At 43.0% G+C, this 18,969-nt stretch overlaps 1 protein-coding gene across 2 annotated transcripts in view; it reads right to left on the bottom strand.

Annotated features, from left to right (window-relative positions):
* LOC135906055 (rap guanine nucleotide exchange factor 1-like) overlaps positions 1-16,344 on the bottom strand; it is a 141,286-nt gene extending 124,942 nt beyond the window's left edge. For both annotated transcript variants that reach the window (XM_065437203.2, XM_065437205.2), the window contains exons 1-2: positions 16,081-16,344; positions 2,444-2,649 (exon numbers count right to left, since the gene is read on the bottom strand). In XM_065437203.2, coding sequence (XP_065293275.1) covers positions 2,444-2,649; positions 16,081-16,105 — 231 coding nt within the window. In that variant the 5' untranslated portion in view covers positions 16,106-16,344. The remainder of the gene's footprint in view (positions 1-2,443; positions 2,650-16,080) is intronic.
* Between the last annotated feature and the right edge of the window lie 2,625 nt (positions 16,345-18,969).

Here is an 18,969-nt window from a genome sequence, read left to right as displayed (position 1 = left end):
TGGATGGCTGCACCCAGAAGAAAAGACCCGTTTCGTCGGCATTGTATATGTCACGAGGCTCATACCCCTCAATTATGGCAGATAGTGTGGCCTTACAATCGTCGACTGTTTCCAAGTTTACACTTGCTGCTTACCCGGATACCGTCTTATACGCGATGCCGTGCCTCTTCCGGAAACGGTCGATCCAGCCATTTGACGCCGCAAAGTCACTGATGCCCAGTCGGTCGGCTATTTCCATCGCCTTCTCGCGCAAAATGCTGCCGTCGAAGTTAAGACCGGCAGCGCAAGCTTGTTTAAACCAAGTAAGAAGTGACTCGTCGAGGTTTCCATACTTGGCGCCACGAGCCTGCTTAGCTTTCGGGCCGAAGAGCGCAGCATTCCCTTGTATCTCGGCATGCTTCGAAACGATGCTGTTAAGCGTCGAGGGTGGCAGACCAAGATCCTTGGCGATGTCGACTCTTTTCCGCGCTGGCTGCCTGTCGACTGCGTTGAGAACATCCAGCTTTTCATTGAGGGAAAGCGCCTTGCGCTTGCGCGACGCCATCAAAGGACGACAAATCGCTCACGGTGTTAGCGAGGCTCGACGAGGCGTAGGCAGCGTAGGTGTTGACGGGAGGACACGGACGACTCGGATGGGTTGAACCGCACAAACAAGAAAGACTGGATTAGCGAGGCCTGACGAAGCATAGGCAGCGTAGCTGTTGACGGAAGGACACGGACGACTCGGATGGGTTGAACCGCATAAACAAGAAAGACGATTGCTGCGGGCCCGCGGGTTTTACTCGCTTCGGCTGACGAGGCAGTGGCCATCTAGTGGCAATCTCTCCAACTCGCGCGCGGCTTTTTATGGCCTCCCAGATTAACCACATCCCAGATTAACCACGCGCTGGAATCTCGGAGGCCATAGTTTTGTAGCCAATTCCGTAGCCAAGCCTGGCCAAGACCCGTCAAAATGGCGGTTGGCGCGCGTTACCCGGCCGGGTTCGGGGTGCCAGGTTGCGACGTAACATGCGGGAACGTTTTCACAGCTACAACGTAACAGCGGGGTACCCAATACATTGGATCCTATGGGAGCTATGCCGGGACCGGACGAAAACGACGTAACAGCCGGGAAAACGCAGCAGCGAGGAACGTAACAGCGGGGTTCTACTGTACTCAAAATCCTTGAGAATTCCCGGTTTTCCCGGTTTTCCCAGTTGGTAGACACCCTGCCTAGGAGTGTTAGCCAGCCATGGTGGGCGGATGTGGAGCATCCCTTCTTTTAGCCCGATGACGTCACTTAGCACGTGATCTTAAGTGAGTAGGCACATGGCTAATAAACCTTCGCAATGAATAAATGAGAGAAGAAGGTGAACCGAGGGGCTCGATTTTGTTAATCATGATCACATAAAGCCAATAGACAATAAAGCCAAGGAAAGCATTGGGGGAAGCATAAATACCCAAGTTAGTGGATGGACTGATCGCCGTAGCACAGTTGGTAGTGCAAGGCATGTATAATTCGGAGGTTGTGGGTTCGGCTACCACCGGCGATATGTTATCTGTTCGTCCACTTTCATTTCCCTTTTCTTCATTATTTTTTACATTTCAACTTCAACTACAGCTAATTTCCCCGATGCTTTCCTTGGCTTCATTGTCTGTTGGCTTTATGTGGTCAGAAAAAAATATGAAAGACAAAATGAGTAAATGTGCATTTGGCTCTTTAATCACAGCATATATTTAATAAGGGTTAACAGGAAACAGACATACAGTGCTACAAAGCATCTTTAGCTCTACCCTAGTACCTACTTGTACTACATGTACAGAAATTGTGCGATATCAATGTGCCTTCTTATATTTCAGTTTACACTAAGCAAGCAACACTGTGGAAGCTAAGCAAATAGTGCAGTCATAGCCATCTCACAACACGTTTTGCATTACAATTATTTTTGATCTAAAAGGCTTTCTATGAAATAACTAATTCGTATTTTACAACCTGTGGATGCAAGTTTACGTAAAATGACGTATTACGTGTGCACCTTTGCACTTCCAGTACGTGCTATACTATGTTTTGGTTGCAAGAGCAAGTGATGCGCTGTGGCCCCTGGCCACTGAATTGTGCACCTCTGCTCATTTGGTGGCAAATAGGTTCAGATCTCTAATGCCTTTCATGTAATAAATATGTAAGGTTTTAAAACATAAAAGTGTGAGACTTAATTTTACATTTAATTATGTGACGCACCCCTACATATTCTTTTCATACACAACACACTATTTTTTGGTTGCGGATGAAAACAGTGAGAGAAATCTCTCTAGCCTTTGTAGTATTGCCTACTATGTATGAAACGGAGTATAGCTAATATACTCAAACTGCAAATGCCCAAGTCTATTGACTAGGATGTACAAGATCCGGTGTCATAATGTCGTAGAAGAAAGCAAGTCCAATGTCCTTTATATAGAGGCTTACCTTGCTTGGGCTGCCGGCTGGACTTGCTGGGTTGGTATTGGGTGCGTCCAGCTCATTGTCCCGGGCACGAGGCCTGGCCTTGTGTGTTTGCTGTGGAGAGGCAGCCCGACTGGGCGTCCGCATCTGGTGTATTTTTCCCAGAATATCTTCCTTGAAGGAGCGTGCCCGGCGTGCCAGCCGACTACTTCCTTTGGCACGGCCCACTTCTGCACACAAGAGCCAGCCCACAGCTTGATCTTCGAGCCTCCACAGCAAGGCAACAAAACCACACACATACCTCTGCACAAATATCAACAGCTGGCAGGACACCAAACTAGACACAGCACAGTGCCGCCGCAATTGCTGTTACAGTGTTATGACAGAACAGGAATTCAGTCCCAGTATGCTAAGCTGTATAAGTCAAATACACAGCAACCTTCGGAGCTCATCAGTGCAGTTGCAGCGATAAAAAGCCCTCAACAAGTAGCAAATCTGGATTCATAGGCTACTTAAAGGGACACTAAAGTGAAAAATGATTTCTTCTGCATCAGTAAATTACCATTATACAACACCAAAAACACCACTCTTACAACGATAAGACGTTTGGTAAGCAAGAAAAAGCGCAAGAATGAAATACAGGTGGTGACGCCTACTCAAGTTCCCTCATCTGGGGGCTGTGACGTCTTGGATTTTGATGGCATCTTCTAGGGCCTACTAATTATATATAGCGGTACAGATTGACTTAAAGGAACCAAATATTAAACATGGCAAGTTTCGGGAACCTTTATTCAGCCAACGCGGCCCAAATGCGAAAACCTACTTTGGAATCCCTGACGTCACGCTGACGTACCGGCGCGAAATTCAAATACTGATACTTGGACCTTCATTTTCTCATCTAATAATCAAACTATTTTTTTTAAATGACTGCCTGCAGGGTTCTCAAGCAATGCTTCATTAGTCTAAACTGATTTATTGTTTCGCTTTAGTATCCCTTTATGCTTCGTAACATGTGGGATTTTGTCACAACTAACATAACTATTGTCACAATTAGGACACACTGCAGAAATTCCCCCCCTGACAACTCCAGTCACATGTGACCCACAGGCAAAGGTCTTGGAACACAAGCACAGGAAAGTGTACACATGCCCTGCCATGCTCAGTGGGCATCATTAGCCCACCAACAATGGTTTTGAGTGCCATTTTTGAGACCTTCCACAACACTTACGAGCAAACTGTGCAATTTAACTTATACCAGAAGAATGACAGTTTTCATTTTCAATTAAGTTAGTTTTTTTTTGCCTGGTGGAGATTTTTGAATGGGCTTGGAAGATGCCGGAGCTTGAAAGAAAAAATCGCCGCTTCTGCAAGCATCGCGAAGGCTCCGAATTATTGCAAACCTGCTTTGTATATGGTTGATTTTTTTTTGACAGCCCAAGAAGGATGCTGCCTTTTAGTCTGAATTTATTTCGGAATGCGATGGCACTGAATACACTACAAGTTTGGGCTCCTTCACCACCTCGAGCCATTCAGCACCATTCAGCTAAAACGGATATCAACAATTTGAAGAAATGCAACATCAGAAAAACCCTGCAAAAAACAACAATTTATTATAAGACTTGCAATATTCCCCTGTTTTTTACATCAAGGAACTGCTTTACCGCATGACATTCACAACTATAGGGCTTCCAGTTAATTTTTTGCAGCAGGAGTACTGTTAAAGATAAAATTTTCATTGCTTCACAGATAGTGGATTGTGGATGGCGAAACATTTTGGATATTTCACAATCTTCTCAGAATATCTTTTTTCTTTTTAGGTACAAGCATGCTTTAACAAGGTTTCTTAAATTTTATTCTACAAGCTTATTTCTGGCAATTATAATTTTGTGTTACCATATAGAAATCGTTAATAAACCTTCTATGCCTGAAAAGCGCATTTATTCTGCTTCCTTTTCGTGTATTGCATAAATGTTTGAGTGCAGTAGCCCCTTCAGAAAAAAAATTCTACTGTAACTTGCAAGAAGTGGCCATTTTCCCCATGGTAGAGAAAGAGTTAAAGGAATACTGACAGAAAATTTTTCTCTCATATTTACTTTTATTGCATTATTGGATAGTCATCAACCCAGTTATGGAGTTTCGATACCACGAGAGCACAACAAATAATTATCTTTTCATACAACCCGATTAAAAATGCACAGAGTGATGTGGCTTCAGACATGGCACCTTTGGCAAATTTGGCACCTTTCAGCGACACAGTCGTTGTACGGCCTTGAATGGTCACACTAGACCGATCGGCGGTCTTTTAAGTTGTTTGTAATACCATGTGACCGCCCCCTCTGCTTTCAGTGGCATGACGAGTCTCTCTTTTCACATCCAAAGCTATGCTGCGCATGACGCACATTTTGAGCAGGTCATATAAGAGGTGCTGGAAATAAATTATTTGTGGTGCTCTCAAGGAAGTTAAGCTTCATACTGCAATGTAGAGTAGACAGCTACTTAAAAAGCAAAATAAGTTGCACAATAATTTTGTGTCAGTATTTTTTTAAGTGTGAGTTAGAGGGTGGCCTTCATCTTAACATATTCTTTATACTAGTGCTTTGCTTTGTACCTTGGATTTGTGTACCCCCTTTTGCTGTGTGTGTGGCACCCTTGATTTTGTACCCCACTCCTGCGATAACCCTCTGAGGGTTGCAGTATGTACAAATAAAAAACTAAAAAACAATGCTATTTCACATGGACAATGACCATGTCCAACAGGTTATATTGAAACCAAAGCACCAGCGACTGTCCTACAGAGATGGTCTGCAGAAGTAAAACCACACAACTGTAGTTGTCAATTTTTGCTGAGCCCTACCTGTCCACGTAATGAAGCCACTGCACTGATGTGGCAAAGACAAAGAATACATAACAGGAGTTTAGGAATTGAAGCAACCTGTAGATCAAAATGAACACGCCTAGACAAAGGAACACACTCAGGAGCAATTCACAGCCACAAAAAATGGAAAACAAGTCAGGCCAACATTTTATTTTATAACAACACATATGTTCTGATGGTGATCAGACATTTGCCGCAACTGACAAGTGCGAAGGACATAGCGGTAACAAAGTAATTTTACTGTGAATTGCATACATAGCTTACTGTGTATATCCATAGCAAAACTGAAAGCAATTCTAATTCAGAACTAAGTAAGAGAGGTTGACTTAAGTAAACTGACCAGTTCAAATATTGAATAGGCCCTGCAGCACTTTTTCAAAAAGGGTTAATAAACAATCTCATAATTGAGTAGGATATATATATATATATATATAAAAAACGAGAAGAAAGGGGGTTAACCAAGGGGCCCAATTTTTATTAGTCATATCATAAGAAGCCAACAAACACTGACACCAAGGACAACATAGGGGAAATTACTTGAGCTTAATAAATGAAATAAAGAAACAATAAATTAATGGAAATTAAAGTGGATGAAAAAACAACTTGCCGCAGGTGGGAACCGAACCCACAACCTTCGCGTTTCGCGTGCGATGCTCTACCAATTGAGCTACCGCGGCGCCGTTTTCCCATCCACTTTCTTGGGTATTTATGTGTCCTAGTAGAACCCTGGGAGTGTTAGCCAGTGCCACCACTCACAGACCTTGGCGGCGGACGTGGAACGTCTTTTTTGCCGCAGGCGTCACGAGCACGCGATCTTTTAGGGTGAAGGCAACTGGTCAATAAACTCACATATGCTACTTGAAGGCATCAATGTTGCCGGATTCGAGACCCTCGTTATGTAATAACGAGAAGAAAGGGGGTTAACCGAGGGGCCCGATTTTTATTAGTCATATCATAAGAAGCCAACAAACACTGACACCAAGGACAACATAGGGGAAATTACTTGTGCTTAATAAATGAAATAAAGAAACGATAAATTAATGGAAATGAAAGTGGATGAAAAAACAACTTGCCGCAGGTGGGGAACGATCCCACAACCTTCGCATTTCACGTGCGATGTTCTACCAATTGAGCTACCATGGCGCCGTTTCCCCGTCCACTTTCTTGGGTATTTATGTTTTTTTGTAGGACCCTGGGAGAGTGTTAGCCAGCACCACCACTCACAGACCTTGGCCAATAAGAAAGGCAATTAATATTGCTGTTTAATAATGTGCTTTGTGCTACAACGGTACTTCAGCTGGTTTTGTATTTACCTGTATTTCTTGCAGTAATAAACTATACACAGCAATACTTTAGGAACGCTGAAGATTTGAGACTTTCACAAACAAATGTTTTTAGTAATACACAGTAAAACCCTATAACGTCACAGGAAAGATGCTAAAATTAGATGCTCATCGTGTAATTCTGAATAATGCTGTAATGCTGAGCTCTCTCCTTGGATGTTGAATAATCCTGACTTCTAAAATATTTCATTAGTGCAGTAGTTGCACAACCTCCCAATTGTACATGCGTATATATACTGCTGCTGTACGAAGCAACCTATATAACCTTACAGCAGAGCTGTTATTGTGATAATGATGTGGCAACACCATAAACAATTTCTTGAAAGAACGAATAGAGACAATGCAACCAAATTTGGAGAGCATGTATGGCATGAAAAGAATGCTAAATGGACTATGAATTTAGTAACGGTATCTACTCAAACCTAAGAAACACAGTCATTATAGTTTCGAATCTGCAGCCATAACTGTAGCATGCCTGACCTGCTGATTCCCAAGCCTGAGCTGTGCCGAACGGTTCCTCAGGTTTATACTCACATCACCAAAGAAGAGTTTCACATCTATGGTTCTTTATTACTTTTACATGCCAGTAATAAACCATTCTCATAAACATTTTACATCATTTAGGTTGCTCATAAACGAGCCACAAGAATTCTGTAAAGCCACGCTGTGGACATATGATTCTAGTGGCAGAAACTTGCACATGTCAGTAGGTACAGAGTTTACAGGGACGTGCATGGCTGAAGACGAATTGTAACGCAAGAGCATTACAGAGCTCGTGTCGCATAAAATCCAGCGTCGGCATCCAGCGTTGGATGTTGTTTCAGCAAATGATTTTTGAATCATCCATACCCAAGCCATCCATGTGACACAAGGAATTTACTGAACTGAATTTCTCAAGCTAAAATATGTGAAAAAATCGTAAAATACAACATACACACAACCTACAAACATGATAGCTCTTGGGATTGTAATCTGACTATACGAGAAAACATAATTATGTTACGTGAAAACTAAAAAAATAAACCTTTTCCAGCATTTCCACGACCGTGTGCGAGAACTCACGCGCAGCAACGGTCTGGAGGCTCCGGAGGGGCAGGAAGGAACTCAGCAGAACGATCCACTCCTCACATTTAATGAAATTACTAAACATTACCAACTTGGTCGGAGAATTTATCCTCTGCCTCACCCGAAGCTCAGTAGAAGTCAGTCAGCTACACTTAGAATGCTGCAGACGGGATCTTTCCCGTCGCGGGGATTCCTCAGTAGGATGTACTCGGATGTGGACCCTAGTTGACCCGACTGCACTGAAACCTTTTGCTCAATGGCTCACATGCTCTGGCGATGTCCTGCATTGCCTAACGACTTCCTCTCCAGCGAAGCCGAATGGGAGGAGGCCGTCAGAAGCACGGTACTCTGAAAGCAAGCCCAGGCTACCCAGAGGGCCCAGGAAAGAGCGGAGCGTCACGGCGTTCTGTCCTTTACGCGGGCGCGGCCAGCGGCTACGATGGCCTCCCGTTAGGAGGTCCTGACAGTAGCTCCTCAAGGTTAAATAAAGTTCGTTGCCTGTCAGTCTGTCTGTTTTCCAGCATTTGCCAACCCTTTGCCACCACTTTTCTAACTCTGGGATATTTGTGTTTCGCCTAGAAAAATTACACCTGAACCTCATGAGTAGAAGCCAACTCAAAAGTGTGTTTTGTGCATGCACACACTCATACGTATATGTTCCTGGGCCACAGAACTAACAAAGGGCCTGCTGTAAGGAGTGCCAAATATTGCTCCACACAAAGCTCTGCTCTCATGAAAGACAAAAGTAACTTTTGAGTTAGACTACGACATTCTGGTACTAGACCCAAAAGATCCTTGGCCTACTGTGAATTTTATTCAAGTTTCCAGCCACACAAGTACTTTGTGTTCTGATGATTCTATTGCAAAACTATGTGCATGCAGGGAAAGCATACTTTAAAACAATGTTCCAATACCTTGGATGTGTTCAAAAAAGTTAGGTGATTTTTGCACATATTTTTGGAGATAGCTTTTGGGTTAATGAACTAATGTGTTCACTAGCACTCAACCAGCTTTCTAATTAAAAATTTGGAGGACTCTTAAGCTTCACCTTGAAGAGTGGAACACAATAGCATTCAAAGATCCCTGACTGCTTCTCATGCTTCCTGGCAACTGGAGCATACGTAACCATAATGTTTACTAGGAAACGCTGACCGCAAACACTATGCACGAATGCGGGCTTTTCTGGTAGAAACACGGCCTCTTGTGTGGGCCGCGATGCGGCAGAGGCGAGTGCCAGCTGGAGGTATTTCAAGGAACCGGGCGCGCCGCTCCGTGGCCCCCGAGACACCCACGCGCTGGCGTACGCAAATGGCGGACGCCGCGGTCAGTCTGTAAATTGCGGAAATGCTGGAAAAGGGGTTTTGTTTAATTTTCACGTAACAGAATTATGTTTTCTCGTATAGTCAAATTACAATCCTAGAGCTATCATGTCTGTAGCTTGTGTGCACGTTGTAGTTTATGATTTTTTCCACGTATTTTAGCTTGAGAAATTCATTTAGTTCAGTAAATTCCTTGTGTAACATAGATGGCTTGGGTATGGGTGGTTCGAAAATCGTTTGCCGAAACAACATCCAACGCTGGACGCCGAAGCTGGATTTTATGCGACATGAGCTCCTTAACACTCGAATTAAAATTCGTGTTCAGCCATGCACATCCCTGTAAACTCTGTACTACTTAATGAGTCATACACATTGGAAATTTGACAAATGAATTCCAAGGCTGCTCCTTATGTACTTAAGTATAAGTTAAAGTCGGCACATGTTATGCAGGTTAAATTCCAAATAAAAGATTGCGGTCCCACTCCGGCGGCATGAACTTTCAGTACTTTCAGTTTTCAGTACTTCTCAAGCAGCCACAGTAGCTCTTCTGCTTATCGTATAAAGTTGGGATATATACCATTAAAGAGCTCACTTTTTGTAAATTCTAAATACATATATTATATACAAGTGGCTATGCAAGCTTTAAAAATAAATGCCCAAGAAGAAGCTAAACATACATGGTTTTTGCTAACTGGGTCTCAGTTGTGACCATATTTCGAAAAGCCTACCACAGTTACAGCATTGCAACTAGCGCTGTAACTTTGGGACATGTTTATCTACTTCCTAGATGTAGCTCAAGAATGTTGGATTTTACTGTCTTGCTATTTTGCATTTGAAAATAGGCAAATATAGCAACTTGCGCTGTAAACAGCTCGGCAACTATTAGCTAAAGGAAACTGAATTTTGGAGACAGCATAGCTCAAAGAATTTCCACCTAGGATGCAAATTTTCATTTATGTGTATGTAATACTTTTCTTAATACTGTGACAACAATTACGCAATATTCAAAATGCTTGGTCGTACTTGTTCCCATTTTTGCGGGAAGCTACTAAAGCCATGAGGCTGAGGTTCTGGATGAAGAAACTAGAAGCCTTAATTCAAATTCTAAACATACGCTTTTCCAATAAAGCAAACAGTAACATCAAAACAGATGTATGAACTTTCTATTTTTTTTTCTCACTGTGACAATCAATAAAGTTGACACACACTTCAAACTGCACCTAAAACTGAGCACACAGTAAGGTACATTTGTATTTTTATACACGAGTTGCGGCAAAATGCTGCGAGAAAACCGAGAACTTGATACTATTTTCATTGTTACAGAGAAATGTTTTGCCTAGCGCCACCTACACGGATGAAACAAAAGCGCTGAATCGAGATGTTCCCTATCCCTCCGTATGTGGCAGGTCATAGCATTTTACCTCAGTTGTTAACTTTTTAGACCTCTCCAACAAGACCTCTGTGGTTGCAACCATAACGCATTCCATTTGTGTGCTGTCGCCTGCTTGTTGCTGGGCTAGGACCATGGAGTGCAGACAAGGCCAGGGCACACACCAGCCAAGCAGTGAGGAGAGCCGACTGGGTGTTACACAAAGCGAGGAGGGACCCTTTATTGTGCGTTAATAATACCTGCCTGAAAACTTCCATTTAGCCGGTTTCGCATCGAGGGTGATTAGAGGCGCACAATGGACGAACCGCTTTTACAGTTCTTTTTCTGGTTGGCAACCCAACCCATAGCTTCTACTGCACTGCAGTGAGACTGAATGTAAGTTGTGGTGTGAGCACGGAACACATGCAACCCGCAGCCCAATGCTTCATGTGTTGGCTTCCCCTCGCCCTGTTGTTATGAGTAGTCTTTTTTGTCATGCACACAGCAGCAGTCAACGGTGCTTTCTTTTTTTTCTCTGTTGAGCTTGTGCACAGGATCAGAAAATAAGGTTATAACATTCAAACAGCATACTCAAATATCAGCACTGTTCCTCCGAATGGAGAGAACGCACCATACAGGGCAGTTATATGTGTTTGATTTTCACGTGTAAGTCCCACAGGATCTCTTTAGAATTGCTGTTTCTCTATGAAATTATATTTATCTAGCATTTTCTGCCTGAGCCTTAAATAATAAAAAAACACTATTCAAATGAGAGAGACTTGTACTGCTCGTTTTGGTGTCACATGTTGGATATGAAGTCACAGCAGCCACCTTTTAGATACAGGGGTCCTGCTTGTACTATGAGGTACATTTTTAACAACACATTCACTTTGTAATTCCTTTGCACTGCCCAAATGATCACATGCAAATACAAAACATCTGTATTGACATCGTCGCAGTGTGACATCTTCAAGAGTGCACTAATCCACTGGTGGAGCAGAGATTGCACACAGACTGCGATTCATATTAAGATAACATTGATAATTGACTTTTTACGTGCAAACGTAGCTGGAAAGCTCTTCAAATCGGCAGTGTTTGTCTGAGGCCATGAAGCATTCTATACAGCACTAAAGTTGTTCTTCTATCCCTAAAGTTGCTCACACTTTATTTTATACTTTTCACGAAGTTATCCCTAGGAATTATGAGAATAAAAACCCACAAACAAATGTCATGAAACAAAACACCAACAGCGCATGCCTTTTATGTTAAACCTTCTCAGACTGAAATATTAAAAGTGCAAAACAATAACAGAAGATTGGCCCACGCAAGAGGCCACGTTTCTACAAGAGGGCTCGCCTTCGCGCATAGCATTTTGCTTAGATGCCCCGGTGCTCGCTGTGCATGTTCATGGCATCTCTTCTTTGCATGTGTAGCAATGGCATGTTCCCTGTGGCACACCAGGTGTGGCACATTCAAGATCAATACAGAGACTGTGTTCAGGCCCTCGTCATCTGTACTTCGACGCTGCGGTGCTCGTTGCACATGTTTGTGGCATCTCTTTGTATGTCTAGCACTTCTGCTTTCCCTGTGGCACAAGAGGCATTGCACCGTTGAGATTGGTGTAGCGTCTGCGACCTCGTTTGCACCATTTCAATTTGTGCTTCGACGCCGTGGTGCTCGCTGTGCATGTTCACGGCATTTCTTTGCACGTCTAGCACTTGCGCTTTCCCTGTCGCACAACAAGCGTCGTACCATTGAGATAAATGTAGCGTTCGCGCCCTTTCAGTCTGTGCTTTGATGCCGTGGTGCTCGCTGTGCATGTTCGCGGCATCCATACGCTTACGCGTAACCCACGTTCACGAAGTGAAATATCACTGTAACTTTTTCTTTTGTTACTGGATTGTGTTCGCTATCTACAAAAAGTGATAGCCCCTATCACATTTTCTTGTATGTGCATGCACGTACTTAGAATGGCTATCTACAGGGTGATCATTTTTAAGTTTTACAGAATTTTTTAAAATCGGCTGGGGCAGATAGTATCGTTCTTGTCCTTGAGCTGGATTATTTGAAGAGGCAGACATCACTAGCATGAGAAATTTAAACACATATTCAATTAAGTAATGAAAATTCACTAAATAACTTCTTAATTAATTACTTTATGGCGCATATTGCATTAAGGATTGTAACCAGTGATCTTGCAAGACGTATCCACTTGAAATTAATTTTAAAGATAACACCAGTTTCGAGATATTTCCCAAAGTGTGAGACAAAATACATGAGCGTCCCAGTTACTTTCTGGCTTCAATGCATAAAAGAGCGTTTTGTTCAATAAGTAAGTGGAACAACAGTGCATTTTTACGGTGTGTTTGATGGTGCGTATCTCCAAACTTGTGTTATTCTGGAAATTCATTCCAATTGAAAATGCCTTGCAAACTCACTGGCTACAATTCACAAATTTCAATGTGTGCCGTAAAGTAAATAATTAAGAAGTTACTAAGTTAATTTCTGTTAATCGGTTGAATATGTGTTCTGATTTCTTGTGCAAGTAATGCCTGCCTCTCTGAATAACCTAGCTCTAGGACTAGAATTACGTTATCTGCAACAGGAGATTTATTAAAATTCTGTAAAACTGGAGTTGATGATCACCCTGTATATACACATGTACGGTAGGCACACTGATGATAATTTTTATTGCCTTTTATTTATCATACACATTCTCACAGATTTTATTCCGTTTTAGCAGATTTCATTTTTTCTATTGCGGGACACAACCGCAGGCTGTTCAAGGCTGATGTGCAACTTCATTGCTTGTACAGGGAGCGCTACAAGGGTGTGCTTTTAGAGTTACTGTATATTGTTCAATTTGGAAGGGGGCCTACAGTAGCTGTAGACCTTTTTGGCCCAATACTTTGCTATTTTATCTTGTACTAGAACGTAGACACTCGGTGAAATGCACATGCGAGCTTTTGTCTACGGCCTGCATAGACAATGAGACTGCAAGTCTCCAGGGAACAAGACAGGTCTGGTCATGCTCTGTGAGAGTATGAGTTACTGCTACTATACCACACGCACGTGTCGCCTGCTGATAGCGCTGAACCGTCAACTGCGCCCACGCAACTCATTACAGCCTGTCCTGCTTTCTGGAGCAGTCGGTGCTAGATAGCTGGCTGCATCTATGTATGTAACGCGAGATGGACAGCGCTGCCAGCGCAGAACTTTCCATAGAATTTATAAATATTGGACACTGTGAATACCCCCTTTTCTCTTTGCTGTTTTCTCTGCTTTCTAGGCTGTCCACAGCTGTTTACCTTATCCCACCGCTGGCTGACGTTCAGTGGTTAGCTCTCATTGAGGCAATTACGGTCCACTCAGCAGAACATTCTCATTTTTGTTGCCCCAAACCCAAATTAAATTGTTTGCTCATCCGTAGCTCGTGCCAGGTGCATCGTGCCGGTCAGGAATGCGACCTTAAAGACGGGGATAGGAGGATACAAACACAGTGGCCTGCTCTGGGCATTTATGATTGTCATGGACATACTCGGGGTGGATGGACGGAAGTACTTTTATTTTGTATGTTGTTCCCTCATGCTATTTTTACTAGAAAATAGACACTAAACAACACAAACGCCCAGCAGTGCACTTTATGGTGAGAAGCAACTGGTCATGCCATTGTTCAGTACATGGCATTCCCGTCGACACTACTGCAGCAACAGAACTATGATGGAGCACTCGTCTCTCACGAAACCTAAAGGGTGGGTGAGGGAGATGCTCTTCCCAACCAAAGCAGATCCCCCATCACCGCACCTGTAAGAGCAATTTTTTTCTCTCATGGGTGAGTGGTGTCGCCTGGTCATGGAATCTGAACTACTCACAAGATGGCTGCCATGGTACCGCGACCTTAACAGAGATAGCCATTAGAGAGTTTTAGCTTGTCCGGTACTCCGGTTAACGCAGGCAGACTGGGCATTTTACTAGCGGTATGTAGGCTTAAATGTGAGCGGCTGGAGTGGGGCAGCCACCTGGTGGTGCAGAGCTCAACCAGACAAATACAGAGCTAATATTGCAGTAAATAAGTGTATTCTTTTTCGTTGCTGGTCTAAATTTTACAGAGGTGTAATTGTGTCATGATTCACCGCTGCCAGAAATTTACATCAGCAATGAAGTATACTTAGCTGATGCAATATTAGCTGTGTGTGTTTGTATGGCTCAGCTCCACCCCACGAAGTGACAGCACCTGTCAAGCCGCCCACTCTGATGCCTTCTGTTTATCCGGTAAAACCCATCCTATACGGGCCCATCTGTCTGTGTTTACTGGTACACCGGGCAAGCTAAAACACTCTATTGTAACATACTCCATCAACAATACTGAAGTAAATGTACAAGTGCTGGCAGCACCTGAGCAGCAGCACATTACTTTCTAGCTTTTTCGACACTTGGAACACGCCCAACACTGGCAAATGGAAAGCAAACTTAAAAATGAGAATAATCATGTTTACCCCAACAAATGAACATTTGAGATAAGTTCACAGTAGCAGTTACTGTCAAGAAGCTGCAGACACAGTAAAACACGAACTATTTTAAGTGGGCTTTACAGTCTCATTACTAAGAAAGAATTCAAGTGGCAAATTTCTAGACATCCGACAACGTCCTCCTTTGTAATATCACTTACAGTACGTACAACAAAGAAACACTAAATTATGTTCAATTCAAAAGCTTTCTTTCTCTTTTATGTAAAAAGGCTCTCGCACTTTCGGGTGAAAGTTTCCACACATGAATAATCACACATTTCCGAAAATGAACAGCGAGAATATGAAACATCCATTCCGCTCATATTTCTGACGTTTCTACATGTCCCAGAGTATGCTCCGCGTCTAAGCGAAACATAAAACGAAAGCAATCGCGGAGAAACAAGTGGTCGGTACGCCGCTGACTCGGCAGCTTAATTAATTTAATCAGGTCGCATGTGCGCTGTGCTGGTTCGGGTGTGTACAGTTAAAACGTGCATAAAATAAGCACAGAAATGACTTCGATAGGCGTTGACAATATCGGGAAGTTCTTGTCACGAATATGAGTAATTCGTGCCAAGAGCTTGCTGTAGTTTCCACTTTCACCAGTCACTGAGCTCGAAAGCACTGAGTTGCGGAAAAATGAGGGCATGCCCGCAAACGATATCGCTGAAACCGTTTATTCTGCTACTCGTATAGTAGAAACCGGACGCTGGCGTCCGTCGGCAACACCAAGATGAACAGCAGAGCTGCATCTGTAACATTCTCGCTGTGATTCACCTTCCTGTAGAACGTGAATTTTGCGTGGGTTAGATCCGCTCAGGAACGCTCATCTCCAGTTGCACGGCTGACGGGCGGAGCCGCCGCGACGGTCCAGAAGCGATTCAACGGGACTAACACGGGAAGGTACGACAAAAAAACTAATAAAAAGCGCGAAGAACAAATGATCGCAAACGCGCAGTGCGATCGAATATGTAAACACAAGGTGTAACAGGCATCCGATAGAGTCCTCTTACGCTGGGTTCACGCGAGCTTTCGCCTAGGGAAATGATACCACCTGTACGTGCTTGGGTAATTTGAAAATGTAAGTAAGTAGCATCGCGGCGCTTGAAAGTAATGAAAGTATAAACTACTTTTTTTTCTTCTTTTCACTTTCACATGAATATCGCGAGCAAGAGTACTTACCATGCTTGTCTGGCTTCTTTGACATGGTTCACCAGTACAATCCACGCCGGCATTTTAACATGATGAAAGTCTTTTGAAAGTTTCGATGAAACCTATTCTAACAAAAATTTCCATCGTGCTAAAATATATAAGCATGCCCTCGGCCTTCGACCATCGACCCTCTCCGCACCAACACTCGAGGCTTCAGCGCTTCTTCATGCTTCAGCCACTTCAGCTCACACCAGCAGCAACGCGCAGCGCCTCCTGTCGCTCCTGCTCCCACGAACGAAAATTATCATTGTTGCGAAGCTCAATAAGCGAGCGGCGGCTAACTCGAAGTGTTGGTGGCGCGTTAGCCGCCGAAAGTTCCTTTTTCTTTCTCAGAAAGCGAATGCGAGATGTGACTCACTAGGCGATAAATTGAGAATTATTCGTTATATCTCTCTTTTTCAAAATTCATCAGCGACGAAACGAGCGAGATGATATCATGCATGTGCATGAAGCAAATACCCAGAAAGGCCAGTAATGCGGAATTTCGCGCGCAGTTCAAAAAGGTTTATTTAAAGGTATCATTCCTTTCAGGTTTTTTTTTTCAATTTTTGAAGTGCCTTATTTTCTTAGTGTACATGAATATTAATTAGATTAGTGGCTCAAGAAGCTGCTATATCCTTTTGTCTTTTTTTTTTTCTAGTCAGACAGTGTGCATGCCGAAACGTCGCCCTGCCATTGTTTATGCATTGTTTATTTCGTGTATGATACGGACACAACAGATAAGAGCTTGAATTAGAGTTTGCTCTATCCATCCGCCGGCCCGTGCCGTCATGCCGCGACGTGTTGTCGCCGTTGCATACAGTTGCAAGAGTCTGCACTAAGTTGCAGGAATTTTGCACAAAGTTAGAGAGAGTCGGGCGAATAACTTGTCGCAGTAAATAAGTTCAGAGAGGAATAGCTGAAGTCTGTTCTACGCGCCCGTACATTTAAGCAGAAAGTACAATTAAGCAGCGATTGTTAACCCGAGGGGAAATGATGAGCCGTTACATGTGCGTTTCCGTGAGCGATCACAAAACTTGGTCCCTATTCTCAAAAAGCTCTTACGCTAGCATTTCTCGTAAGAGCAAATTCCAGACAATTGTGATGCTGGACATATTTTTTAATTGTTGAAAGGAAAATAAAAGAAAGAGACGTAGTCACCTTATAATGGTGACGGCTACTCCTTTTCGCATGATGGACATAGTACTAGCGAAATGCGTCCGGATCCCTTACAGACAAAAAGCTTTCTTTCTTTCTTTCTTTCTTTCTTTCTTTCTTTCTTTCTTTCTTTCTTTCTTTCTTTCTTTCTTTCTTTCTTTCTTTCTTTCTTTCTTTCTTTCTTTCTTTCTTTCTTTCTTTTCCTTTTCTTTAATTAAGCTTCTGATTCGCTCGCAAGTTTGCTTCAAAGCGTCAAAGGCCGAATCAACAAACCAAATTCTCAGATCTTTTCCTTCGTAAGCAGTGTTGCTCATTGGCCAACCAGCTTTGATCGCTAGTGCTCTCTGCCACTATTGGTCAGTGCCTGTACTTACGAACCGCTCTAGCGCACAAACCTGCTTGCTGAATGTCGTCACTGGAATCGATCGAACTAATAGAATCGGGACCAGATAACTCACCGATTTTGTTTCTCTTTGAGGTTACCGTCCGTCGCTTTGAATGGCTGATACCAAGTGTAACGCCAGTATGAGAACCAGTGAAGATACAATCGTGCTCTTCCACCGTCGGACACGTCAGAATGGTTGTGATTGACAGGTGCGTGCGTGCGGTGACCAATCACGAAAGCCATCTAAAGATATATAAGTATTAAAGGACTTTGCTATAGCGAATGCGTCAGCGTAAAAAGCACCGTGAAAACAATCTAGATTGCACAAAGCTTTTGTTTATTATTATATTATTATTATTATTATTATTATTATTATTATTATTATTATTATTATTATTATTATTATTATTATTATTATTATTATTATTTAAACTTCACTGATAACTGTTGTGGCAACGTTCTAGATCTTTTCTTTCGAATCCTGATACTTCCGTCATGCATAACAGCGGTCATCAGGTTGCGCCAGAGAAAATCCATCCTCCTTTAATTGTTTCTTTAACTCTGGCCAAATATGAACGCAGCATCGTTCCGATATTAATTCGAACCGCGGCTTCAACTTTTCCCTTGAAGACTACGTTCGCTTGTATCATTATCTTGAAAATGCTGATTGATAGTTTGTAGATGAGACAGCTGATGTTGATGCACAGGTTAATTCGAAAATCGTTGAAGATAGCATGCGCATATCCATACCATTTAAATGCTCAAGAAGTCAAAGTTCCCTCATTGATTTTCGAAAGATCTAAAAACGGCAGTAATACTGAAAGACCGTGAACACAGAAAAACAGGGCAAACAGAAAGAAACAGATCAGTGGAAACTTGAATTTTGACGCTGTCGTTCTCTTAGCAAATTTTATTAATGCGATAGCAATTATATCGACACTCAAAGCGCATTTCCCCCTTTGACAACGCCGTGATGTTCCGTATAAAGTGGGCCAGGTTGCAGCAGCCCTAATACGATGTTTAATCGTTGCTTGCTAGTCGTGCCCTAGTGCCTCACCTGTTTTGCTGATGACAACTTCTGGGACGTCACATGGCCTCTATTGGCTTCGTCTAACCTTGCTCCGGCGTTTCTGGCCGGGCACGTGAATTCCACCAAGTGCTTGCTCTGGATAAGTGATAGTTACGGCGTGTCCCTCTTCAAACTGCTGCATGTCAGTCACCGGCAACCTGCCTCTTGATCAGCCAATTACCGACAACTGCCGGTCTGTGACGTCAGCCACCAGGAGTATAAATGTCCTGCGCGTCGTTCCATTCTTCAGTGGGCCAGGTTGCAGCAG

The sequence above is a fragment of the Dermacentor albipictus genome, chromosome 1, assembly GCF_038994185.2.
Source record: "Dermacentor albipictus isolate Rhodes 1998 colony chromosome 1, USDA_Dalb.pri_finalv2, whole genome shotgun sequence".
Classification (NCBI taxonomy): domain Eukaryota; kingdom Metazoa; phylum Arthropoda; class Arachnida; order Ixodida; family Ixodidae; genus Dermacentor; species Dermacentor albipictus.
The sequence above is the reverse complement of the archived record's forward strand: the minus strand, read 5'-3'. Positions and strand labels throughout refer to the sequence as shown.